The sequence below is a fragment of the Pyxicephalus adspersus genome, chromosome 9 (genome assembly GCF_032062135.1).
Source record: "Pyxicephalus adspersus chromosome 9, UCB_Pads_2.0, whole genome shotgun sequence".
Classification (NCBI taxonomy): domain Eukaryota; kingdom Metazoa; phylum Chordata; class Amphibia; order Anura; family Pyxicephalidae; genus Pyxicephalus; species Pyxicephalus adspersus.
Genome location: NC_092866.1, coordinates 13,259,622 through 13,287,182, shown reverse-complemented (window position 1 = coordinate 13,287,182; position 27,561 = coordinate 13,259,622). Strand labels below are relative to the sequence as shown.

Sequence of the window (27,561 nt, the reverse complement as noted above, 5' to 3'; positions counted from 1 at the left end):
GTTGCGCCGGGTGATGTCATTCTTTGTGGTGGCCGCAGTGGCAAGATGGCGGCGGAGAGGAAGCTGCTGGATGCTGAGGCAGCGGGAGCCGGGGGAGAAGAGGACGAGGGGCAGAGCCTGTGGTGAGGAGGGACCCCGGGCAGAAGAGGGCTGGAGGACATTGGAGACACTTGGACATTTCTGTCAGGCTGCCTGTCACTGTATACAAGGAGAGGACATCCCCCACCCTGACAGGAGAGGGCTCTGAGGGTCAGAGGGGCGCTTCTGACAAGTACACCTCCCAGCATGCATTGCTCTGATCAGAGTATGCTGGGACTAGTAGTTCCACAAAAGTTGATGTTCTCTGGTTACTTTAACATATTGACATGAATCAGTGCAAACTGTATTAGTCCATACTGTCAGTATGGACAGAAACGATGTGCAGTAACCCATAGCAACCGGTGTCCCTAATTAACTAGCCTATGCTAATGTTACAAATTGCTCTGCTTTATTGAGTAAGTCACGTGCGATGACATCTGTATGAACCTGACACGTTTTGAATGATACAAGCCATGGTGAATGTTGTAGTTCCACAGAAACTAGTGATGTGTAGTCATCTATTTATAATTATCTTTAATATGATAAAATGCAGGGTTAGAGTTATTGGAGAGCTTAAAGAGAGGCATTTCATGGAGAAAATGCAGCTAGGAGCTCTCTCCAGTGCTGCCCACCTGGCCAAAAGCATTGCCATTGTGATTTTTGTCACTTCTGAGATTGATCAGTCCTTCTTGATTTTTGTAACCTTCTCTAAATACTCAGGTTCCCCATAGCAGATCTGCTTCACTCGAAGTATTAACACCGAGGGATCAGAATGACAGCCAGGATGTCATAGCAAAGTCATGAATGACAGCTACAGTGTCAGACATGGCCAGCAGGGGGCCTCTGTCCAGAATTGACCTGGCCCCCAATACAAGCATGCCCCCGCTTTTCCTGCCATCTTAACTTGGAGCTCCAATGGGAACCCCTGTTGGCTGATGAGGGCCCCAGCAGCATCTCCCGATGTCCGCCCCTGTTAATATTAATAAACAGTATTTGTTTAGCGCCAACACAACACGCAGCGCTGTACATTAAATAGGGGTTGCAAATCACAGACAGACAGTGACACAGGAGGAGGAGAAGACCCTGCCCAGAAGAGCTTACAATCTAATACGGGGGGAAATATCACACAATACGAAGGGAGATATGTGCATGGAATACTTATATTGTAATCAATTCCTGTTTATTATTTGATATGTGAAATACTTGTATTACTTTTTTTTATCCTGTTTCTGCATCTCAGTGCTGCTGATCTTTGCCAGCATTCTTAGTATTATTAATAAACATGATTTATATAGCTCCAACATATTACGCAGCACAGTACAATAAATATAGGTAAACGACAGACAGTGACACAGGAGGAGGAGAGAACCCTGCCCCCAAAAGCTTACAATCTAAGCCACTTCCTTTCTACACACAGCAGCTTCATGACATTGTTGGGTCAGCTTCCTCTCAGTGACAATGAAGTATGGCTGCTCAATAAGCTTTGGCAAGGACAAGGAGACAACACAGGGGAGCAGTTACTCTAGATTGTATGCTCTTCTGGGCAGGGTCCTCTCTTTCTGTGTCACTATCTGTCATTTGCAATCCCTATTTAATGTACAGCGCTGTGTAATATGTTGGCGCGATATATACAGTTAGGTCCATAAATATTTGGACAGTCAACTTTTTTCTAATTTTGGTTCTGTACATTACCACAATTAATTTTAAATGAAACAACTCAGATGCAGCTGAACTTTATTTCAGTGGGTTGAACAAAAAGATTGCATAAAAATGTGAGGAACTAAAGGTTTTTGTTTTTTTTTTGTTTTTTTTTACACAATCCCTTCATTTCAGGGGCTCAAAAGTAATTGGGACAAATAAAAATCTGAAGATAAAATGTTCCTTTCGAATACATGGTTGGAAACTCTTTGCTGGCAATGACAGCCTGTAGTCCTGAACTCATGGACATCACCAGATGCTGGGTTTCCTCCTTTTTAATGCTCTGCCAGGCCTTTACTGCAGCAGCTTTCAGTTGCGGTTTGTTTGTGGGCCTTTCTGTCCGAAGTTTAGTCTTCAACAAGTGAAATGCATGCTCAATGGGGTTCAGATCAGGTGACTGACTTAGCCATTTAAGAATATTCTACTTCTTTACTTTAATAAACTCTTGGGTTGCCTTGGCTGTATGTTTTGGGTCATTGTCTATCTGTATTATGAAACGTCTCCCAATCAATGTGACTGCATTTAGCTGGGTTTGAGCAGACAGTATGTCTCTGAACACCTCAGAATTCATTCGGCTGCTTCTGTGTCACATCATGGATAAACACTAGTGTCCCAGTGCCATGGCAGCCATGCACCCCCAAGCTATCGCCATGTTTTACAGATGATGTGCTATGCTTTGGATCATGAGCTGTTCCACGCCTTCTCCATACTTTTTTCTTGCCATCATTCTGGTAAAGGTTGATCTTGGTTTCATCAGTCCAAAGAATATTTTTCCAGAATTGTACTGGAAGTCCAATCTAGCCTTTCTATTCTTGAGGCTTATGAGTGGCTTGCACCTTGCGTGCACCCTCTGTATTTATTTTCATGCAGTCTTCTCTTTATGGTAGACTTGGATATCGATACACCTACCTCCTGGAGAGTGTTGGTCACTTGGTTGGCTGTTGTGAAGGAGTTTCTCTTCACCATGAAAATGATTCCGTGATCATCCACCACTGTTGTCTTCCGTGGACGTCCAGGTCTTTTGGCGTTGCCGAGTTCACCAATGCTTTGTTTCATTCTCATGATTACCAAACTGTAGATTTTGCCACTCCTAATATTGTAGCAATTTCTCAGATGGGTTTTTTCTGTTTTTGCAGCTTAAGGATGGCTTGTTTCACCTGCATGGAGAGCTCCTATGCCTGCATGTTGTCTGTTCACAGCAAAATCTTCCACATACAAGCACCCCCAATCCACTCCAGGCCTTTTATCTGCTTGATGGATAATGACATAACGAAGGAATTCCCCACACCAGCCCATGAAATAGCCTTTCAGTCAGTTGTCTGATTACTTTTGAGCCCCTGAAATGATGTTAATAAAAGGCTTTAGTTCCTCACATTTTTATGCAATCTTTTTTATGCACTGAATTAAAGCTGAAAGTCTGCAGTTCAACGGCATCTGAGTTGTTTCATTTAAAATTAATTGTGGTAATGTACAGAACCAAAATTAGAAAAAAGTTGTCTTTGTCCAAATATTTATGGACCTAACTGTATTTATAGCTGGATTTTTACTCCAATAATAAGTAAAGTTTGTCCTTTGCCGGCACTAACGCCATTGTGCTGGTTGCAAGTCATGCTGGGAATTGTATTTTCACAATAGCGAGAGAGCTGTAGGATGGTTTTTGCTGCTATAATGATGAATGTTGCAGGAAGGGTATAATGCTGAGCTGTTCTGGTGGGTGATCCTAACACACAGCGTGTCCTCTTAAGGTTTTTCTGTGCTGCACTTTCTCCTTTTTACTCATCTTAGGTACATTATCTCCAATACATTTTCTGCTTGTAAATTATTTACATCCTTGCTTTAATTGGATGCCTTCCTTCTCCCTAATTTATTGTGTGTTCTGGACTTCTGTAATAGAAGGGCTGATATATCTACTTTTCCTAGAGAAAATACTGCATTGAGCTCCCTCCAGTGCTGCCACCTTAACCAAAATCCGAAATATAGTTAATAAGTGTGAGCTCTTGGTGAAGTATTTCAGCCTGATTGATGCTCTCATTTATCTATTTTAGTGTGACTGTTAACATTTGTGTGTAGATCTGCTCACGTCAAGCTTAAAACCTTCAGGTAATTTAAAGTGACCCTTTTCCTAATTGGTTCAAACTAAACCAAGTCTACATCTGGTTTGCATCTGGTGCCCGGAGTTAGCTGATTCCCTAGCTGGTGCAGGTTTGTGGAATGCCTATACCCCTATGCATGGTGTGATCCCAGTCATTAGATCATACGCCAGCCACTATACCAGCCATACTCACCTGTCCCCATTATCTTCTTTCCTACAATCTTTGGTCATCTTCATTGGCCAGGCTGGGATTACATACCTCACATGCAGAAGTTGGGATTGCCGGAATCCCCGGAGTGATCAGGCGGGTAAGGGGGATTATTGCAGAAGAGACATTGCCTGTTCCTTTTCTGCAATGATGACTGGCCTGATTGTGGATTCTTAAAAATGGAACCTAAATACCAGCTAAGTTTCTGTCTCCAGTTTTGAGTGAGGAAGAGCCCAAAATAATTATAATTCTCTGTGAGCCATTGAAAGGATTTTCCCCCATTTCCTGTGTTAGTAATAGGGGGATGCTGTTGTCAATGAAACCTGAAGACACAGTAGGCAATAAACCATTGCTAAAAGGTCATTGCTATAATTGTGATGGGTTAACAATAGTATAATATTTCAGACAAACTTCACTTTTTATCAGGATAAATTCATCCCTGAGCTCTCCTTTTTAATGTATGAGCTGTCCTGTAATGCTGCATGTTTATTGGTGTTTCATGAGCAATTACAAAAGCTTTGTCTGTAATCCCTCCCTGCCTTGAGGAATACCACACCCTGGCGTGTCAAGCTGAGCTAATCCTTATTTTTTTTTTTTGGTGTCAGAGTATTTCTTAACTTTTCCTCTTGCACTTATATTTTGTGTATTTTGCACCGTAGTAGCTGTCACTTTACAGTACTGACATATTGAATTTTGTTTCTCATTTCTTCTTTTGCTCTCCTTGGAAGTTTATGTATGATTTGTATGTTCCACCACATTCCAGATTTCCTCACCCGCAAGAATTGTTTTGTTAGTGTAATTTCCTCCTTTCTGCTTGAATTCATTTCAGTAAACTTGATTTGGATGTGTGAAGTGAGGACCTGTCATACTTATGTTGTTTCTGTAGTAGGCACAACTGTTCCCTTTCACTGTGTTCCTTTGATTGTGCAGAGCACTTCAAGCAGGAACCCTGTTTTGGATTGACCATCAACAAACAAGCAGTTTGCTTTCATATTTGTATTCAGCTTGCATTTGGGGTTGGTTTTATATAAAATGAGAATGAGAGAATCAGTTGCTGAACCTGCCCCACACACACGTCTGTATGTTGCTTTAACACCTGTGCATTGTACTAGGGCAGACACTTCTTTTTATTTTTACGACTCTGTGAATTACAATGCACAAAATATGTTGTGGTGCATTGCATGTGCATTGTTCTGAGGTGCAATTATAATGGTAAAGTAATAGGCGTTATATTAATGTGTGAATTTCTGTGAAACCTTGCACTGGAAATTAAAACATTTTATATAATAAACATTAAGAACATAGCACATTAGCCATGTATTTGCTTTATACAGTGCTGCTTTTTCTGGCTTGATCTTGGTGTTGGGGTCCCTCTTGAGAGCAGCCTTTCTTTACTTTTTAACATGGGGGAACCTTTTAAAAAACTTTTTATGACGTCAGAGAGCTCCTTCTATATTTATATCCACAGTTTACAGTATATTAGCTTAGGGATCAGTAGAAAGAATGTCTCTTAAATTGCTGGCCATTGGGAAGAATGTCATCCTTACGAATGGCCAAAAAGATAATTTGGGGAAGTCACTTAAACTGACCTGATTGTCACAAAATTCCCCCCCCACAACCTCTGGTGTTTGGGAAACACTGATATAGAAGTTAAAAGTCACTTAAGCTGCGTACACACTTGCAATTTTTGTCGTTGGAAAGGATCTTTCACGATCCTTTCCAACGACAAGGGGCTGCAAGATGCATGAATGATGCTGTACATACAGCACCGATCATGCTCTATGGAGAGGGGAGGGGGAGAGCGACGAAGCGGCACCCTGCTGCGCGCTCTCCCCTTCCCTTCCCTTTCATTACGATCGGCTGTCGTCCATCGTCCGTGGATCCGGCAGGTCGGTCGTCCGGACGATGGACGACACCGACTGTACACACAGAAGATTTTCGCCCGATAATTGGCCGATGCCGATTATCGGGCGATAAAAATCTGCCGTGTGTACGTAGCTTCAGGCTTTTCTGTAGTCTGCTAATGTGTATCAGATTTACTTACTAGGTAATATTTTATTTTCCAAGAAGCAGTATGCATGCTTACTAATTCATGATGACATGAATTTCTGTTATCTCTGAAGGAAGGATTCTTCTAGGCGCTATCTAAAGGTTTTTGTAAATTAGTCTAAATAGATCAAAAATTAAATTACTATGTGATACACACAAAAAAAAAAAAAAAAAAAAACTTTGCGTCCTAATTGAAGCAAATTTCCCATTTGTGCCTCATGTTCCCTCTCCAATTTTGCAGTGTGAGGATTTTAGGGCTGGTAATCCAAAAAGTGGATGTTGCTAGGTGCTGACGGCTGACTATAATGCTTCAGGTGTAATTACCAGACAATACGAATAGTCATAGCCCCTGCAGCATCTTCTCTTCACATGGTACAGGCCTGACCTGCACGATGGTGACAAAGGTTCTCTGTATTCGGGATCAGTGCTGCAGCATTGATACCTCATCGCCCCAAGCTGCATATAAAGTGAAATCAACTGGCAGGATCAATAAGTATTTGTCAGGCTTTGCAGGGGGACTAAGAAAAAAAATTAAGCAGTTCAGTGCATATTTAATAGGATAAATAAAATCCTACCAGACTCTTGTATGTAATATTACCATTTGGTAAATCTCAGGGCACAGTTGTGTTTTACATGATAATAAGACTTGTTTCTGTTCTTCTAGGACTTCAATTCTTAGCGATGTTTCAACCAGAGCAAGTACTAAATTACCGTCCGGGAAAAATATCCTGGTTTTTGGTGAGTAGTGCAAGCGAACATTAAAAATGTATTTAAAGGGTAACAGTAGGCTGTTTTAGTATATTGCTCTTAAATAAATAAATAAAGAAAGGTCAAAATATATTTCTGGCGTAATATTATGATGCAGGAACTTTTCTGGCTCCATGTGACAGTGTTGGACCAATCACCAAGTACAAGCGCTGTCAATTGGAACGAGAAGAGTGGCTCCGACGTAATGATATCTGTCTCGGGGTTTTGTATAATCGTGCATCCTTTGACAGTAGGATGAAGGTATGTAAACCACAGGCTGAAGAATAAATGGGAAAATTTACATGATTGCCCTTCTGCCTAAAGTGGACTTCTGGCTCTGGACCGATGAGGAAACTGAATACTTCATTTAAATTTAGAGCGGGAAGAAGAGATCTGTGTTCTTACAATTAAATGAAAAATATTACAGTTTATAAAAAAAATCACCAGTCATGATCTTCTCCAGTAATAGAATTCTACCCAGAATGGCTTCACACTGACGCGTTGATCATCATTTTATCTCGGCTTTACTGGAGAGTAATCGGCTCCTTCTTCTGGATAGCAGAAAGCTGGTACATCGGTTCTGTGGATCTTTGCTATAAAATTGGAAATTCATAAAATCATGCAGAAAGCTTTTTTTTTTTTTTTTTTCTCCTGGCCTGTATACATGTTTTCCAGTGTCATTAGTTTCTAGTCAACACAGAATGAAATTCTTAAGATGGTTCCATGGTGACGGCATTTCTGATTTATTTTCTGCTTTTGTCTCCATGCAGGGGAGGATGGCTCAGGAAAGACCACGCTTGTGGCTAAACTACAAGGGACTGAGCACAACAAGAAAGGAAGAGGCCTTGAATATTTGTATCTAAGCATTCACGATGAGGACAGAGATGGTGAGTAACTTCTCTGAATTCAAAGTGCATTGTCAGCTTTGATTTATAAAGCACCAACAAATTCTTCAGTTCCCCATGACGTGCATAAGTCATTCATATTACTTTCAAACCTCAGAGACTTGGAAATCTGTTGCATTAATTAAAACATATTCATTGTATATATAAATGCTCTCAGGACTGCTAATTTAGCAAATTTTTAAAGCGTACCTAAACTCAGAATTTGCACATTACATAAAAGGGTAGACATTCCTTTTATTTAAAGTAAAAATTCTGTTTGTGTTTTTTTTTTTTTTTTAAAGTGCAGAACCTTTTAAAAAAAAAAAAAGTGCAGCATTGCCCCCTTTATTCTTGCCTAGGCGATCAAGGATGAATGGGAGCGCAGGGCCTCCCGGGATACCTACATCACGCATTCTGGGGGGCTTTTGGCTGCTCCTTATGTGCATGCCTGAGCATCTCGGTCATGCGCAGAAAAAGCCCTTTAATCAAAAGGGAAAAATATGCCGATCTCACGCATGCGCAGTGAGATTGGCAAGTTTTTTTCCCAATCTAAGTCACCCGATCTCATGCCTGCATCGAGTGACGTAGGAAGAAGAACACGGAAGAAGAGAGGAGAAGATGGCAGTGCCTAGTGCTCCTCCCTTTGTGCCGCCCCGAAGACGGATAGCGGGACCCAATAGAAGAAACCTCCTGACGGATAGACTGCTCTGCAGGATTAAAGGTAAGTGTGATTTTTTTTTTTTTTTTTTTATTTTGTTTTGAGTAGTTTTTAGTTTACTTCCTCTTTAACTGCCATACTGCCCATGGAAACCAATTGTATTAGTTTCATTTTTAACCTGTAGGAAAATTTATAAAGGGTGTTTAATATAGACAACACCTAACTTGTATTGTCTTGGATGTTTGCTTCCGTTCCTTACATGAAGTTTTAATAAAAGTGGAAGTGGTACTTCCCGCTTAAAAAGACAGAGGGGAAAGGACCTGTTTTGCTTGCAGGCGACTTCATTTTTCCACGTATTTACCATTTGTCTTTCTGCCTTGTGTCCTTGTTGAGATGGCAAGGATGGTAAAGAAGCACAGCATTTTTTTTTATGTTCTGCTCCACCTAATAACTGGTGGGGGGAAGTGCCTTAGATGATCTACACTAGAGATATACAAAGTTTGGGATAAAGGAAGTGTGCTGCTTTTCATGAGGAAATTGTTAAAATATGATTTCTTTTTTTAGGATAATTCTAAATAAAATTAAACTTTGAAAGTGTAGTTTATTTAAAGGTAAGCTCCTTGCAGATCTAGGAGTAGCACTTACTAATACAGTTATGTATTCAGTTACTAAATGTTCAAATAAATGCAATCAGTGATTTTACCTGAATATGTCTTAGCTTGTAATTCCCTGTAGAGCAGAGGTCTCCAACCCCCAGCCGTCTGACAGATGGGCCGCAGCTCTGGCCGGTGCACCCATCCGGATGAGAAGGACCCCGCTTAAGGAGGCACACCGGCCAGAGCTGCGGACCACGTCTCCCAAAGACATTGCATGGTCAGGGCGGTGGGCAGGTTTTGTCTTTGGACTGATCTGAGCCAGCGATGGGCGGGTTCTGGTATCATGACATCACAGTTTCTTCCCCTTTAAGTGAACCGTGGCTCCCCGCGCATGCGTGGTTAGGAGTCCGAGCATTTAGTAGTCTACGACCTGCACAAGGTTGGGGACCACTGCTGCAGAGTGAAACTTGAGGTAGGAGAGCAGCCCATGTGTTTTAATGAAGTACTTCCTTTTTCCTGGAGTTTAGCTGTAATATTGTGTAAAATGGACTGTTGTTTTAAATAATTTTCTAGCAGGCACACATAAGGCGTCTATACTACTTTTTACTACTAATACTAGACAACTTTTAGCTTCAAGACTGTTTATTTCCTTACAGGGCACCCTCCAGTGCTTACCTAGGAAGATATTTTTCATGTTGCTCTTTAGTTTTCTTAATAAATTATACAACTTTAAGCACACACTGAAATTTGCAATCGGATTTAGTGTTGGGCCTGGTATGATCAACTTTTTATTACTTCCTCGGCAATGTCCTTTGAGTTGTGTGTATTTTGCCTGGTTGGGTATCAATCTAAAGTCTATGTCTCCTGTAGAGTGCTTTGGCTGGTTCTGTGGTGATTACAGCTGCTGGGTAGGTTTAGCTTTATCTGATTGCTGTTGTTCCCTGTGGATAAGTCAGCATTCTCCATGGATGTTTATATTCATCTGAGCTGCACAGTCTCCTTGTTCCCCTTTCCTGTTTACTGACCTGTCCAGGATAGAGGGGGGCAACCCGAATGAATGTTGGACTATGACTGATAAACATAAGATGTTGCAAGGCAGCAGACATGGAAAATATCTCAAATGGCTTACTGACATTTTTATCTGGAAATCAATAAAGTGTAAGGAGGCAAGCAATTTTAAACTAATATATTGCCCAAGCTATCAAATCTCATGGAAAAATGAAATGGTCAATGTAAACTGTTTTATATAAAAAAACATGTTGTGAAAATAAACATGGGAGGTGTCAATGCCAGCTTGTCTGTTTACTGCAAGGTTTTTGCTTGGTGTCACTGACTTGAAATAAGTATGTATAAGATGAAGGGAAATTTTCGTTCCTGGTCGGAGACCCACGAATGGTAAAAAGGAGAAACTCTGGAGCATGCACTGGTAAAATCATGTCTTCAGTTGCTTCTCCTGATAAAGTTCCTTTAAAGCTTCATCCCCTTATAGATGACACATTATCAGCTTAGGTGGGGCTTGAAGGGCTAAGCTAGTTCAAACAACTCTCTTTGAGCCACACCATGAGTAAGCTGAGGCCTTTGTGCTTTGCTTCTGAACTCTGTTGGAAGATTCAGAAGTGGTAAAAGCTGCAGACAGGTGACATTTAACGCCTTTGGTCATCCTGTGTCCCTGCTGTCAGTGAGGGTAAATCGCCTGTTACCAGTATAATTAAGGGATGATCAGTAGCCCATATATTGTGTTGTAATTGGTTTTGATCTGTTAACGTTTTTGTTCTCTGCTTGTAGACAGACATTTGCATAATCTAACAGCAATGGACCCTATTTTAGTAAACCAGACTATTTGCAGCTTGCAGCACGTGGCTCTGTGCCTTTCTCCAGCAAATTGCCAGCTATTTACGGCACCCGACGGTGCCAAGCAGCAGCTGCGTGACAAATTACGGGTGATATTGTCCAAAAACAATGAGCTTTTAGCGTGGCATCTAGCACATGCCAGGCTGTTGAATTCCGTGTAAACATGAGAGTAGCTATACATGAAATCTGCTTTGCCATTTCTGGGATGCTGAGAAGAATAGTTACAGAAACAGATTTTAAAAACTATAGCAGTCTTTTCTTCCCAAATGTTTCTTTTGTTATTCTTTCTTTGAACTTATTGTGCACATTTTATGATTCCCATTGTGTGTATGAGGTAAACTTTGTTAAGCTGTTTCTTTTCGTGCAGGGCTAATTTTATCATGCAGACATCCATGTTGTCCGGCCAATTGTGAAATGCAGGAGAATAGGGGTTAAGTGTTTTTAGGGAGGTTTAGTGTTAACGGCTTTTAGGGTTGGACTGGTGAAATTATGAGGAACACATTTTTATCTATTTTTTAGGTTGTCAGGCAACTGGCATTTTAAAAAGAGAGATTGTCACAGGTAGCCTCTATGTGTTTTTAATTAAACAGTCATAAGAGTATAGAAGTTAGGATTGCTGTGGAGACCTTGGCCTCTTTACTTGGGACCTAAAGTGAACTTGTTCTGTACTCTTGTAGCACAAAGCAACACATTGCCTTTTATTCGCCCCTTCCTCTTCAGCATATATTTGTCCTTCTTGCTAACATAAAGCAAAAATCTGTCAAGTTATGAGTTGCTGGCATCATAGCTTACATGTGATATTATTGATTGGACGTTTCATATAGATGAATCATATTCTTTCATACCTGGAAATACAGGGTATATTTTCTTCCACCATTGGCACTTTAATCAAAGAGTGCTGCAAAGTAAACAGAATGTTGAGGCCTCCATAACAAAGTGAAACTTTTCAGATAAGGGTTATTAGTGGGCACGTTCTCCTGGATATATAATAGAATTGAAACAGTCCACGTTCTGCATTTGTGACCTTGAACATGTCTTTAAAAAGTGTAATCAAAGCTCCCAATCTGCATTCTTTTTCTGAGTCATTTATTTTGAATGTAATAGGGCCTCAAAAAAATTTAATATATTTTAGCTAAAACTGTTCATTTATAAATATGTTGACGATAAGCTGGAATTCTTCTTTAATGATGTTTTCAAATAATGTAAACCTGTTAGAGAACAATGAAGCCTGCCATTGCACACTTATCTTTAGTAGCTAAATTGACATTATCTGTTTGCTTCTGCCTATAGATCACACACGATGCAATGTGTGGATATTGGACGGGGACTTGTACCACAAAGGCCTTTTAAAATTTGCTGTATCAACGGACACAATCCGAGACACACTGGCGGTGTTTGTGGCAGACATGTCCAGGCCCTGGACTATAATGGAATCATTGTTGAAGTGGGCCAGTGTCTTACGAGAACACATAGACAAGCTGAAGATCTCACCAGAGGAGATGAGAGACTTGGAGCAAAAGAGTAAGTGTCCTAATACTATATGTGCAGAGCGTGTAAGGTTCCTTCATAAAAAAATGTTTTTTTTTTTAATTTTTTAGCAATTATTCTTTAAAAATAAATTGCATTCTTCTTTTTAGCATCACTATCCTTGAAAGCTTTTGCACCATAAACTTGGGAAAAGTTGTTTAGAAAAAAATCTTTAGTCGCCTTTGCTTCCTGGCATCTGTAGCCTAGGAGTGGTAAACGTTGGTTACAGATGTGTCCGGGTTTGCCAGTGCATACTTTACACAGATGTTTTCTGCTGAGACGGACAATACTTGGCAGTCAGAATGCTATGAATGGTATGGAGAGTAAACTCCCTACTGTCCCACACTGAAAGGACATGTTCAGAATAATATCAGAAGGCTGCCGAAATTTTCCAGTTTGGTGGCTGGTCTGATTCCAGAGCCTGAAAAAAAGCAGTCCAGAAGTGGTCAGCTTGGAAAACTATTTAAAGAGAAAGCAGAACTTACTCTTTGCCAGCAAATATTTTAATTGATTATAGCATTGTAGTAATTTTGACATGCCCTACACATATTTTGTAGGTGTCGGAAATGGCTTTTTAAATGATCTGCTAAAGGCAGAAGTGGGTAGAAGAGAAAAATGCAGAAAGGATATCGTCTGCCACATTCTGCAATAAGGACGGGCTTGATTGTGTATTCTTAAAAAGTGGAACTTAAGTTAAAAATAAATGGCACCCCAGCACAGTTCTGCAATGCACCTCCAAAGCATCAATGTTATATTTTACCACAACATACAATAACGTACTAACATCGTGTTTTAGTGTGTTGTGGCACAAAGGCACTTGTCCATCTTGCACTGCATTGTTAAACGCTGTCAGCCCATTCAAATGAGTGGGCTGTTTTCTCCCCAGAGTATGTACACAATCCTGAACATTAAAGCGCTTTGAAACCATACTTTGATGACCTAGCTGTAGGCACCATAGTAAAAAATAATCTTTAAAGTTCACAACAGAAGTATTGAAGTCTCAGCTTCTCCTTTTATTCTTTCTAGCAGGAGAAGCTTGGGCAGACTGCTGGCTCTTCCAATGTTAACAAACAGCAGGTGCTGCAAGCTGTTAAAAACTGAAATATAACTTTAAAGTCTCTGTTGTGATTTGTGAGGATGGCTTGCTCTGAGGGCTTGTTCTTTTACTGTTTGTTAAAGTTGAAATTTGTGCTAAATAAATAATGTCTTGGTATAAGAGCCAAGTGTATCCAGTCTTGAATCTTGTTTCCTTTTGAGTATTTTCCCCAAATCTGTGCAGTAATCCAGCAGGAGCACAAAGTCTGTTATACAGACTGGTCTCTTCTGCTCCTTTATTGTGCAGGGTGACTGGTCTTGTATTCCCCCACTCACTAGGTATCTGTAGTCAGTCTGGAGTGAAGACTTTCTGGATCCCATTCTTAACTTTGCTCTTTGCACCAGCTATGTACTAGTATTGACATTACAGCTACTTGTACAAGGTAGTATCTAGAATATCTATAATAGATATATGTGCTCAGAATTCCACTTTTAGAATGTTTTAATACATTAATGCCCTTAGTTTAGGCTTGGCTGTATTTTAACAGTTGTTTGAATATTAGCCACGGAAGCAGCGTGTTATGCCAAAAACATGGCTGAGCTATAGGATTGCATTGTGACAAGGAACTGTAAAGTACAATAGTCATACCGTGCTGCGATGCAGGAAGCAGAGATAGGGTATGTAATGAGCTGATTGTAGCTAGCAGGCTTTAATGTGAATCATCCCTTTTCTGTCACATTAATTGGTCTAAAGGATTTGATTGATTGCATTAGGTTGTGATGTGTAAGGTTAGTTTTAAACTTCAGATTGTTCTTTATGTCCCTATAGAGTCTCTAGCCTCCTTCACATTGGACCTTGAAATCTGCTCAAATTGAATTGTTAGACCCCATCAAGCACAAGGCCTGTTTTTATCATTCAGCTACTAGAATTCAGGGCTTCACACCTTTTATTCCTTAAATAAACTTTAGCAAACAAAAAAAAATAATAATTATTTATAAATATACATATAGATATATATTTTTTTTTTTTTTACCATGTGAATGGGTGGACATTAAGACAACGAGCTGTACCGATTGTTTAATACTGTTCTGTTTGGCATGTTGTACAGACATTAACCTATGGAGAAATCATGCCTTGTATTTATTCCTGATAGGGCTTCCTTGAGACTTTGTCATCATTTATCTAATGTACAAGTTTATCAGGCTGAAGTATTTTGCACACTGTTGGAATCTGCTGTTTCCTTCCTCCATCTTGTTACACTGCTGGCGAAGGTTTTCTATTTTCAGCAGTAAATTATTTGATGAAGGGGTCTGCTCTTTGGTGTAGTCCAGGTTTTTTATTCTAAGTGCTCCCTATACCTGGCATTCTTTCTCATAGTTCTAAAGTATGAATAGATCATAACTCCTTACAAAGTAATATATATTTGCATGACCGTGCTATGAGAATGTGCAAACATATTTCCATTTATTGTACACTGCTGCATATTATGTTGGTGCCTTACAAATAAAAATTAATAACAGACTCGAGCAGTGCAAAATGGCTTCCACTGCCAATTAGAGCCAACCTGCCATTGCTGGCCATATTCTATGAGTTCTACTTGCCTGTCTTGTATTATAAACCTTTTTATCAATACATTTGGCTTCTTCAGTGATGCTTTTTTTTGGAAAATCTATGTTGTGCTGCCCTTCTTTCATTTTAGAGATTGCTGTCAGTGAGAATTATAATCAAACTGAGAACAGAATGTCTGGAAGCTACCCAAGTTATCCTCATGATTTATAAGCTTAAAAATCGCATACCTACCCAGTTTTTTCCCCAGACATTTTGCAAAGAAGCTGTAGGTGGGTAGTGGCCCCTGCATCATGACCCAGATTTTTAGTAACCACTCAAAAACTGTTGAGTGTTTACCGCAAATTGGCAGGTGGTACACCTAGCTAAAGAAGGCAGGGGAGACCACCTTTACCAAAGCCACCATATAGCTCGTGTGCCCCCACTAAATCCAAAGCTGAAAAGAGAGATTCTCAAAGCAATCACAATAATTAGTTTAAATTAATTAAATTTAATTAAGTTTTACTTTTGAACTGAATTGTTTTCCCTCCTTGCTGTAGTTGTGCTTCCATGTAGCTGTGCATCTAATCAGATTCAAAGTAAAACTAAATCCCAAGATACTCACCTGTCCCTGTTTCATCGCAGAGAGCTGCTATCTTTATTTTTTTCCCCTTGTGACGTTCAGGCATCTTGATTGGCCGAGTATGATACCCGAGCGGTAGTTTATTCAGTCCCGGCAAGCACAGGGAAAGCTGGGATTTGCTGGGTATCCTGACAACCAAAGCTGGGCTGCACATGCAAAAAAAATAGATATTCTGTTCAACATTCTGTTTTCTTTACACTACTTGTATTCACCTAATTGGTATTGGAATTTGACTTGTTGATATCCTACGCATTATACTGTTTTCTTATGTCTGTGGCCTGGCCGGCTCTAAAATATGTCCAGCAGCATTTGTAACACTCAGGGCTGCCGTTGCTGGATGTGGGAAAATAAACATTAAGGTGTTATTCTTGCTGCGGTTTATTCCAAACATACAAGTATTTGTTGAAATATGAGCATGCATAAAAACCAGAGTTCTCAGCAAATATTGATAGAGTAGAATAGGTCAACACCTATCTGGTCTATATTACCATAGCTTCCTTGTCTGTGGTATTGCCGGGGTTGTTGTGCAAACTTTTCATACAGCATTCCAGTGACATAATATAGAGCCGGTGCCCGGCACACGATCGCTGTGTGTTTATTTACAATGCTAGACAACGTTGATAAATAGACATTTTCTCTCCCATGTTTTTTTATTTTCAGACGAGATTCTGTATCAAGAAATACAATACCTCTGACTTGTGACCCAAAGGGGCTCTACGTCTGCAAATGCTGCCAATGATGAAACGCATTTATCAGTTGTAATAGCTGTGTAAAATACAGCAAAGAAATAGACTGGTGTGTTACAGAGGAGTTAGTTTTACCTGTTATATTGAGAAGAAAACAAGAAATCCAACATATGTCATAGGCAAGAAGTTGTCAGTCCAGTTTTTTTGAAAGGGGTTTATGAGGATCAAATGAAGTGCTGTTAATAAAGAAAAATCAAGGGATTATTATTTATTTTGTGATAGTCATTAAAAGCAAGACAGTGCCAATAGTACCTTTTGGAATGAATGGTTGTTACACACCAAAGTTGGGCGGACTGCATTAAATCTGTGATCTCTTAAGGAGCTCCTCTGCCACCCAATATTCCTAAATGTGATAGGTCGAGTGTCCCTGATGGGTGTTGTGGTTTCACTGAACCATCTTTACCTACTGTACCCTCTTTCGGCATATCTTGCCCGTTTTACCCAGTACTGTAGCAGGTATACCCTAAAGCACCTGGAATATGCAGGACATTTTGATGGGGCAATGGTCTGTGCTGTCATTATACACTGGCTATTAGAATTGTGAAAAGTAGGGATTGCTCACTGACAGGAGAGTTTATACTGTTGCCCAGCCTGAATTTTAGTAGTAATTATATAGCGAGAGAAGAAGAGGCAGGCTTTTCCTGGCAATGTTTTTATATAAGTGTTGATGTGTTTATTAATGTGTACAAAGTATAAAAGTAAAACAAGCAATAATATATATATATAGTCTATTGTACTAGATCTTTACTCTAGACATAGTATTTCTGCTCCCACCATACAAGTGATTTACATTTTGTGTGCACAAATATAAATAGCATCAAGAAAATATACTCAAGAAATTATAGTGTCTCTGTTTTTCCCGAGGCATTTTGCCCAAAATGGCTTCCTTAGGGGACAGCGAGAGTTGGATTAGAGTAGCTATTAGAATTGTTTAGGCTGCAGGAGGTGACAGGTAAACGTTTTCCCAACCAGGAAGTCCTGGAGCTTTGCTAGCATTAGGATGAGGGAGCTTAGGCTTGTGTAGGATGCACTTTATATCTTCAGCAAGTTCATTTGTATTTTTTAATGTAGATGTAAACTGGATAACTACATTTCCATATTGGATTTACCATGTTATTGTCATTGCAAAAGTCTCTTTAAATACTGAGATAATAGGTTTCGGTGTCAGATGAATGAATGAGCTCTGTACACACAATGCCGTTCTGTTCAGTGGAGAGGTCAGGGGAAGAAGGAGCAAGCCACATCCCATTGTGCTTTCATTCTTAAGAGTGGTCAGTGGTGATTTCTGATCAGCTGTTCATCAACCTGCCATTGTGTATTGATGAACATCAGGGGACCCCTGTACACATGTCAGATTTTTGCTCAAGACGAGCTGACTGTTTATCTATGCCTTTTATGCAGCTAGCTCTGTAGGGCAACACTCCCAGTGCAAACTTGTCTTTAAAAGCTACATTTGTTTTTTTTTTCAGATAAATATGCCCCATTACATAAATATAAACCAGGACCTTGTACATTTTGCTTTGGTGATAACAACTTGATGGTTTCAAACTATAATCAAACGTGAAAGGGGACACACTGCTCTTTCTGAAGGGATCTCTGCATACAGGACTCTATGAATGTTCTCATTGTATGAGTATGCTAATTGCACAAACACTCTCCCTCATTTACAAAGGACTAGAATAAAGAAACTACACCAATGGTCAAACAACTTCTCAGTTAAACCAGTTTTAGGTTTAATTCTTTCACATGAAATGAATTTGTTTGTTTTCTATGGGTAACAAATTTCACTTAGCAGTGTTAATGTCGTAATAGGAGTTATTTTGCATTACAAAGATGTATGTATTATATGGCTTATTATTCTTGTGCCCACTTACATTGAAATAACTATATTGAAGCAATTTAACATGTTGGTGCTGCTTGTGTCAGTTGATCACAACTTGTGAATTCTGATCTTCGGTATAAAAAAAAGTTAGAGCACTTATAATAGCACTTATATAGATGGAATGAACCTTCCTCTCCCCAGAGACCCCCAAACTCCTTATACACACTCTTATCTCTCGTCTGGACTACTGTAACCTCACTGGTATTCCACTAACCCGACTCTCTGCTCTACAATCTATTATGAATGCTGCAGCCAGACTCATCCATCCTTCCCTCTGCTCCTCTTCCGCTGCATCTCTTTGTAGTTCTCTTCATTGGATTCCATTTCACCTTAGAATCAAATTGAAGCTCCTGTGCTTTGCTTTAAAAACGCTCCACAGTTTTTGTCCCACTTACCTTTCTGATCTGATAGAAAAATACCCCCCAGCCGCTCTCTTTGCTCTTCCAATGATTTGTACTGACTTCCTCACTCATAACCTCATCACACACACCGCTCTAGGACTTTTTTTTTTTTAGAGATGCCCCGACTCTCTGGAATGGTCTTTCCCATCCTATTCAGCTTGCTCCTACTTTCTGCTCCTTTAAAACAGCGCTCAAAACCCATCTTTTCAAACTCACCTTCCTGTCTTTCTTTGTCTCCTAAACCCTTACTACTCACCCAACATTCCATATCCCCTCTCATATTGTGTGCTGCTTCCCTCACCTCCTAAATTGTAAAATCTTCAGGGCAGGGTTCTCTCCTCCTCCTTTGTCACTGTCTGTATCTGTCTGTCATTTGAAACCCCTATTTAATGTACAGCGCTGCGTAATATGCTGGGGCTATATAAATCCTCAGTGTACCACCCAGCTGTTTTTGGGTGGCTGCTGAAGAGTTGGGTCACAATACAGGGGCTTCACACCCAGCTTAAAAAAATCTGGATTGAACACTAAATACTGTTGATTATTATTATTAATAATAATAATAATAATAAAATTAACCCTCATTTTACTGTTGGAAGAATGCAAGTTGGTCATTTGATTGCTGCCTTCTACCTATAATAAACATGAAACTTTATTTCTTCATGATTATAAGTTTACTAATACAGTTTTGCTATTTTTTTCCTTTCCAGTTGTGAAGGACTTCCAGGAATATGTAGAACCAGAAGACACGTCGTCAGGTTCCCCACAGAGAAGAGTGCCTACAACATTAGCTCCGGAGGATGAGAATGTTATCCTTCCACTTGGGGACAATGTTCTAACCCACAACCTTGGCATTCCTGTGCTTGTTGTTTGCACAAAGGTAAGTTTTTTTTTTTGTTTTCTTTATGCATATACATTGCATGGGCAAGACAAACACAGATTAGGAAAGTATGTTTTACTTTGTATCTAATGGTATCTAATTTCAAGCTGACCTGCTAAAACAATGTGAGCTGCCATTTCTAAATTTGTTATAAAATGTACTACTTGCCTGGGCCTTGTTACTACATAAAAAGAGGTTTGTATTGCTGCTTATATCCCCTTGGGAAGATTCCTTTTTTCATCTCTACTATCCTTATTGGAGGCGCTCTCGATTACCCTTTGTGCTGGTAGCAGAAGGATAGAAGAGTTAATCCCTCTCTAGCCCCCCTGACTTTCTATTTATGTCCGTATTTTTATGTCAAAAGCCGTACATTGTTTTGCGTGGAAATTTGTTGTTTATTATTTTAGGCCTTTAATTCTAAGGAATAACTTCCAGGTATGATAAAGTTTGAAACATAAATTATAATTTAATAAATAATAAAATTTATAAATAAAATTAACTTTTTTAAAAACAATTAAATTTGTCCAAACAATGGGAACATTATTAGATCTTTTGGATTTATTTTTTATAACTTTATCACTGTGATCAATGTTTTAAAAGCAGATTACAATGTAATGCAATCTGCTTTTTAATTTCCCAGCGCTTCCCGCATCACATCGATCAAACTGAGGATGTGATGCAGAAGCCGGCCAGGGATTACACAGGCCGCCACTGGATGGAAGGGAGCAGGTAGAATTTTTTTTGTCCTACCCCAAGTTTGGTTCGGGGTTACCACTTTTGGCATGTAAAATTCACTCAGAGCCACACTGCAGAATACCGCCAAGGCAGCTTGTTAAAAGGGCATCTAAAACCAAAGTATATATAATATATGGCAGCATAACAGTCATTGAATGATTTTTTTTCTTTCCTGTTTGCAGAGAAGTATTCTGCTTGTGTTCTATTTGATTTGCAGATTATGTAGTATTTTGCTGCCTAGAGTAATCGGCCATGAATCTCATTCCAGAAGACTTCATTATTAGACATTAGAACAGGTGCTGACTGTCACTTTGTCTCGTTATGTCTTAGTGTGACGCGGTCAGTGTGCTGGAAAAGGAACATGACTACAGAGACGAGCACTTCGACTTCATCCAGTCTCACATCCGGAGGTTCTGCCTACAGTGTATCCTTTCACAACATTTCTGATGGCAGTTGAAGAGTGGAAAGAATGGAAATCCACAGGAACTGTATTGTGTTCAGTTATATAAAAATGCTTTAATTAAAATGTACAACAGAATGTGGTACTGATTATCTGCTTTGAGATGGAATTTTTTGCTCTTTTCTGGGGTGAAAAAAGCTCTTTCTGTTTTTCTCCCCCTCCTTCCCTTCATAATTACGCTTCAGCATACACAAAGAAGGAATGATGGAGAAATTTTGAATGGCCTCCCCAACGCAATCCAGTATTTTGGCCATGTAGGGTGAAGCAACAACCTGATGTTACTAATTCCTTAGCAGGTGCACATAGTAACCTTCACCCACTTCCACATTTGGATACCAGTTTTGGGGGAAAAAAAAGAAAAAAGATACTTCTGAATGTTGAGAAGTTTTTTTTTCTACTTCCTTACACACGACAGGGCTGGTGAATAGCTGTTTAGGGATGGTCCTGAGCCCTGCATAGATTGCTGCCAAGTAAAGTCATTTTGCATGATTTAACAGGTCTGACTAGTCAACTCAAATGTCAAGCTTGATGGTAAGGATTCAAAAATGGGGATTAAATCACCTTACCCCTACTGCTACATGTCCAGTATTTGCTGTGTCTTGGCAGCCCATTCTGACATCATTATTGCAAAAATGTTCAGTCATTTATATATTTTGTGCACTTTCCCTTCATGCTTAGATGTATGCACTTTCTGCCCTCCTCACGTATGTTTACTCATCCTTAACGCATCTTACAGATGGTGCTGCCTTAATTTATACTTCTGTCAAAGAAGAGAAAAACCTGGATTTATTGTACAAGTACATTGTCCATAAAATGTATGGTTTTCACTTCAATACTCCTGCCTTGGTGGTGGAAAAGGATGCTGTGTTTATGTAAGTGATTTTTATGTTGCCTCTACTCTTATGATTCATCACCCTTTTTTGGGGTTGTTAGATTAAAGTTATTTAATTTGAACTTTCTAAAATATGTGTTAGTATAGCAAAATATTCATTATACAATGGAGGAAATGAATTGCATTTCAGTACTGTTTTTACTACACTTATGAGTTAGCACAAAAAAAGAAAAATTATCAAATTTGGTTTTACAGTAAGGCCGTTTTTAAAGCATACTCAAAAAAATATTTGTGAAACTTGTTTACTGTGCCACATTCCTCTGTAAAGTGTAGACTGGAACATAAACTGAACTGTGAACCTGGGACTTTCAGGAGAGTAGGCATGCCTTAGGGAAAGCTCCATCTTCAATGGTACAAGACCCAGCACTTTGCTGTGTGTTAAGGGTGTGAATTGCTTTATGGCTAGGATGATATCTTTTTTTACTACTTTGAATTTGGTACACTGTTATGTTTGCCAATACAGTCAGTTCCAAGTTTAAAGTTAGATGTCGTCTGTATGGAAGTGAAAGTTTGTTTTTTACTGGCTTCTAATAAGATCCTAATATTCTTTCTTTTTTGTGATGTCATCTTTAGTCCAGCTGGCTGGGACAATGAGAAAAAAATAGGAATTCTGCATGAAAATTTTGCTAGCATCAAACCTGAAGATGCCTTTGAAGACTTTATTGTAAAACCACCTGTTAGAAAGGTATGTGATTGCTTTATGTAAATGAAGTGGTTGAAGTCTTTATAGTGAAAAGATGCACTAAAGGTTTTGTTGGCTCTGTCATATGAGAACCTCTAAACATGCTGCTTGCCTGGCTCAATGTAAGAGTTTCTCAGTGACTCCGATGTTGGGATAAGGAAGCAGTTATACCTTGCTATTAGATTATTGATATATTGCATTTTTCGATAAAGGGAGTAAGTCTAAAAAACCTAACCTGTATGTGTCTTCTCTCACCAGCTGGTCCATGATAAGGAGGTGGCAGCAGAAGATGAGCAGGTCTTTCTAATGAAACAACAGGTATATTATTTCTCTTTTTATCATATTTTTTGAGTAATGAATTTGTCAGTTTTTTGTAAGCGCTAATGGGTAAAATATTAAGCAGGGTAACAGAAACATTTAACTCTTTTGTTTTATATTAAAACATGATTATATAGAAGTGTATGCCTTTTAAACATAATTAAATCTTAATTAAATGTGTTCATTAAAACATGATTAAAAACTGCACAGATATTTGTTATGTGGTTTAAAAAGTTTAACAATGACACTTTCTACCTCTGTATACATTTTTTTTTCTGACGCCAATATAAACTTATAATGTGGGTTAGGGGAAATGAAAATCAATGGTAAAAAAGAGATGATATTGTCATATATTGTACATGTCAGAAGTTTTTATAGGTGTTTATTGTATTATTTAATAAACCTGCAATCTTTTCTGTGTATGATAGAACACTTTCTAATTCAAGACTTCATATAAACTTTTTTATAAAACTAATTTTGTTTCAACAGTCTTATTTGTCAAAGCAGCCCGCCACTCCAACAAGAGCCTCGGTGAGTATCATAAAATAAACAGAACTAGGTTCTCTTTACTTTGTTGCTTAGCGTCAAAGTGGCCTGCAAATACCCATGTCTGTCTTTAGAGCAAGGGTGTGGGGAGGATTCTTGGCCCAGGATGTGTTCATAAGGTTTTGACTTAAACAAATCTCATTCAACCGATACTTAAGCATCAGAGGTGAGAAATCTTCCACTGTCCTACTGTTGTTGCTCTGTCAATTGGCCAAACCCATACTGCTGACTTTCTATTATCTTCTGAATGTACATAGCAGTTTCAGATAATAAAGAACTGTCATGTACACGCTTCTGAACTACAGTGTTCTCCCCAGCCCCTTTTACCTGGGCGCACCACCCGGCACTTTTTAGTAACCACCTGGCTGTTTTTATGTGGCTACTGAAGAGTTGGGTCACAATACAGGGGATGCCACCCGCCTACAATTTCTTCCCACCCGGCTCAAAAAAATTTCTGGGTTGAGCACTGGAACTATATAGGTCTGCTTTTATATTGTAAAATACATGGAGGAGCTGGAAGAGGACTATAGACAGTTCAGCTATAGACAGCAGAAGCTAATAGACCTGAGGTGACTTCTTAGTTGGAACTAATAAAAGTGACCTTGTAGCCTAGACATACATGTAATTTCTAAGGAGTTGTAGGTCACCTGTTGTCTGACGGTTGTAAACCGTCTGCTGGATCTCACACCGTCTTCAGTGGGGACAGTCTACTAGTCACATTTCTGATGACCTTTTATTCTCTGATTTTAAAGTTGAAGTGCAAGTCTTAGGTTTCGTACGCACATCAAAACATTCTCACTGTCCTCCTGGGTGGATATCTGGCATTAGTACAGCAGTCCTCCGATGTCGTTCGTTGATTCATCTTGATGTACAGAAACATTTAATAAATGGAGGAATGGTTAGAAAATTTTGATAATGATTTTCTTTCGGTACACACATATTTTACTGGATTTAATCTTTTACTGACTTGTAATGTTACAAGAGTGTTAGGTTTTAATATTAGGGGATAAATCTGTTTATCTTGTGTAGTTAGCCTGTTTGTTTGAACATATTTGGCCCCAGGCTAGTAATCCCATGCCATACAAAGAAGCAGCTACCCCCTCTTCAGACAGTTAAGCTGTTCAGATCTCTTGTGTCATTATGTGTTGGTGGCCATCTGCCAGAGCAGCCCCAATACATGAAAAACTTTGAGAAGAGCAGTGTGACAGTCATGGGGTGATACATGAACATCATTCTTAACAAACCTGCTATTAAGCTGATACAAACTCTTAAAAAACCCTTTTACCTAAAAACTTCCTTTCTAATACATTGAAGGACTCAGGAAGTCTGATATCGTTGTGTTATACTGCCACCTAGAGAACACTTAGGCTCAGCCCAGAAAGCTGTAAAAGTTGTGAGAACCTGAGGCACAGTCTCCTACTTTGAGTCTTAAATTACCTTTCTCCAAGCAGTTGTAGACATGGTGCGGACAGTTTTGCCTCATTTGTCCTGTTTCACATTCCTTTGTCTGTCATTGCTTCATTCCTAAGTTAAGGGCAGCAATTGGGTTCAGTCCACTGAGTCTATGGACGTAGCCCTAAAAGACTCTGTGCTGTAATGATCCTACCCGCATGTTGACCCCCCGGCTCAGCTTTTGATCAGTTGCAGCAACTCTTTTGTCTTCTGTATGAGGATAGAGCTGAAAAGTGTTGATGCTTGTTTCAATGACAACTTTCTTTGCTCACTTCCTGCTTTGTCTTCAAGGCAGTTTTGACTTAAACTTTGACTAGATACACTTTATTATTTTAATTAATATTTATTAAGAAGAAAATGGTTTAGTTCCCCTATTACATCCTGATACTTGACATTGAAGAATGTAATGTTTTTCTTTCTCAGGAATCGCCAGCCAGAGCTCCCACAGGTTCCCCACGGACTGCAGGCCGCACTGGTTCCACCACCGTGCCCAGTTCTTCTCCTATGGCAACAGTCAAGAAACCAGATCCCAATATTAAAAGTAAGTTCTCTGCTCTTTGTGGCCTATTGAGTCTCAATTTCCACTGAAAACAATGCAAAAACAGTCATCTCATGAAATTTAGGGTACTTTGCATTGAGATGCCCCTTTCCCCTTAGTGAGGTAGGGATAAGCTAAATAAGTGGATTATTGTATTTTCTCTTTCTGTGTGTTTTTTGCATCAGTTTGATGAGACTTTAATAATAATAGGAACCTCTTCAATGGTCTCAATGCCTAATATTTGTTCAGATTACCAACCACCAGCCAATAGGCCTGTGTCCGCCGTGTACACAGTGTAACTGGCTGATGTGTGCATAAGTTACCACTTGGAGGATTTATTTATTTGTTTTTGTGCATAAAAGACTTCTCTTCTGCCAAAGCTATGCACCTCCTGGTGACTTATGTGTTTTGGTCTGCTTTAAGCATAACCATTGATGGTATAATTGGCAGAGATACATACTGTTGTAACCCAACCCAGGAAAGAAATGACAAAAGCAGTATCTTGGCTCCTGGCAACACCTACAATTATATGTATTTTATATACCTAGACTATTCCTAGTTCAGTCATTTCATATGCCCTGTGGTGCTTCATCACTTGATGTACCTGGCTTATTGCCTCCCTCATATTAGGTACTGTTTTCTTCTTCCCATCTTGCTGTTTGGTAAGTAATTCCAGTGTGGAAGAAAGGTGTTTCTTTTCACAAGTTCAGTTTCTCATTCATATCAGATGATTTTGGTAGGTGAATTGTGAAAGTTGAAAGTTGATTTTGAATGGGACAACACAGTCTCGCTGTTAATTTGTTTTCTGTTTCAGATGCAGCAGCCAGTGAAGGTGTCTTGGCCAGCTTCTTTAATAGCCTGCTGAGTAAAAAGACAGGATCCCCAGGTAGCCCTGGGGGACCAAGTCCTGCACAGAATGCAGCAAAGAAGCCAGGTATGAAGAATACTTTGGGCCCATAAGCAGCTATATTATTATCCTGTACCCGGGTTCTGTAAGTTAACTCTGGCTCTTAGTAGGTTCCCATTTTATTCAAGTATCAAAACACTAAAGTGTTTAATAATAATAACAATAATAATAATAATTAAATGGTTAAATTTTTTACTTTTATAGTAAATTTTTGCTTTGCCCGCACAAGGTGTATTTTTATTGTAGATGCGTACATTGAGAGTTGGCTTACACATGGTTGTAAACCTCATACATGATGGCACAAATTGGGCCAGCACTGTCATGTGGTACTGGGTATATTCCCCAGCCTTTATCAGAGTGACAATCTCTAGCCAGGGGAGGGTATATATATTGCTAAGGATGAGGTGATTTAAAGTAATATGCAGCTTTGCTTGTTCTGTAGTTTTAAACTATCAAAGCATTTGTTTTAAGTTTCCAAAGCTCTAATAGTGATCTCTGTTTTTTTGTTTTACAGGACAGAAGCCTGTACTGACCAACGTCCAAGAGGAACTGGACAGAATGTCCCGCCAGCCCGACACTGTGTTAGCAAATTCTGCCCCCTCGGAAAACGAGGCCTGACCTGCTTACTAAGCAAACAGCTACACTTGTGTAAATGACCAAATAATACCCATGTATAACGGACTTAAGGCTGCTCTGACACAGCGGATACTGTAGGTTTCGTCGTGGAAAGAGACAGGCCTCCTAGCTTGTCTCAAGTGTTACATGCCCCTTACGGGAAGCTTGCCTTGAATTTATTCCACCCGATTAACCCCTCAAGTACAGAAAGTGGCTAGCATTTTCAGGTTTCTGCACCCAGTAATATTTAAAATGGGTTGCTATGAATCGGAAGAGTCACAGGTTCAGTTTAGGGAGTTACTGATGGCATGCGTCTTTTTTTTTTTTTTTTTACCACAAAACAAGACCTGCTGTCTTTAACGTGTGCAATGTTGCTGACTCTCGTAATGAAGGGCGATTGTAAGTTTGAACCTGAGCTGAAAAAAGCATGTGCTCCTGTTTTTACAAGACTCGACTAGGGACAGCAATCTTCATCAGCTTTCCCTTTGTTCAATAAACCACATATATTTGGTCTGGGATGCCTTCAGCCCAAGGGCATATATGTCTCTGGCTTTCCGGGAATCCTTCCCCTTACCCCTAGCAATGGTAATGGAACTCTGTTCTCACCAGTTGGGGGAATTATAAATGGGGAATTGGGGGGTGGGTGGTGGTCATATTGTAGGGTGGAAAAAAAAATAGCATGTTTGGCAGTTCCAAGTGCCTAGGGTGGTTTAGGATGTGCCACTAGGAGGTGCTTGGAGGATTTATGCACTGTATTAACAGTCATTTTTATATACTTTTTGCAATGAACTAGCAGCAGTCATTGTTACCTGTTTATTGATAAATTTTTCCCAGCGTGCATTCCTGCATTTAAAAAGCCCCTCTGGATACACTTTATACCTGGGCGTACAAGGGGTTT

At 39.5% G+C, this 27,561-nt stretch overlaps 1 protein-coding gene across 1 annotated transcript; it reads left to right on the top strand.

The window, feature by feature from the left end:
• On the top strand, nt 1-27,414 carry DYNC1LI2 (dynein cytoplasmic 1 light intermediate chain 2). Its single transcript, XM_072422660.1, has 13 exons — nt 1-122; nt 6,790-6,863; nt 7,643-7,759; nt 12,152-12,382; nt 19,349-19,518; nt 20,584-20,677; nt 21,450-21,585; nt 22,179-22,290; nt 22,546-22,605; nt 23,095-23,136; nt 25,027-25,144; nt 25,956-26,075; nt 26,563-27,414. Exons 1-13 carry the CDS (start codon nt 46-48, stop codon nt 26,664-26,666), a joined length of 1,455 nt encoding a protein of 484 aa, XP_072278761.1. The 5' UTR covers nt 1-45; the 3' UTR covers nt 26,667-27,414.
• Nucleotides 27,415-27,561: the final 147 nt, after the last annotated feature.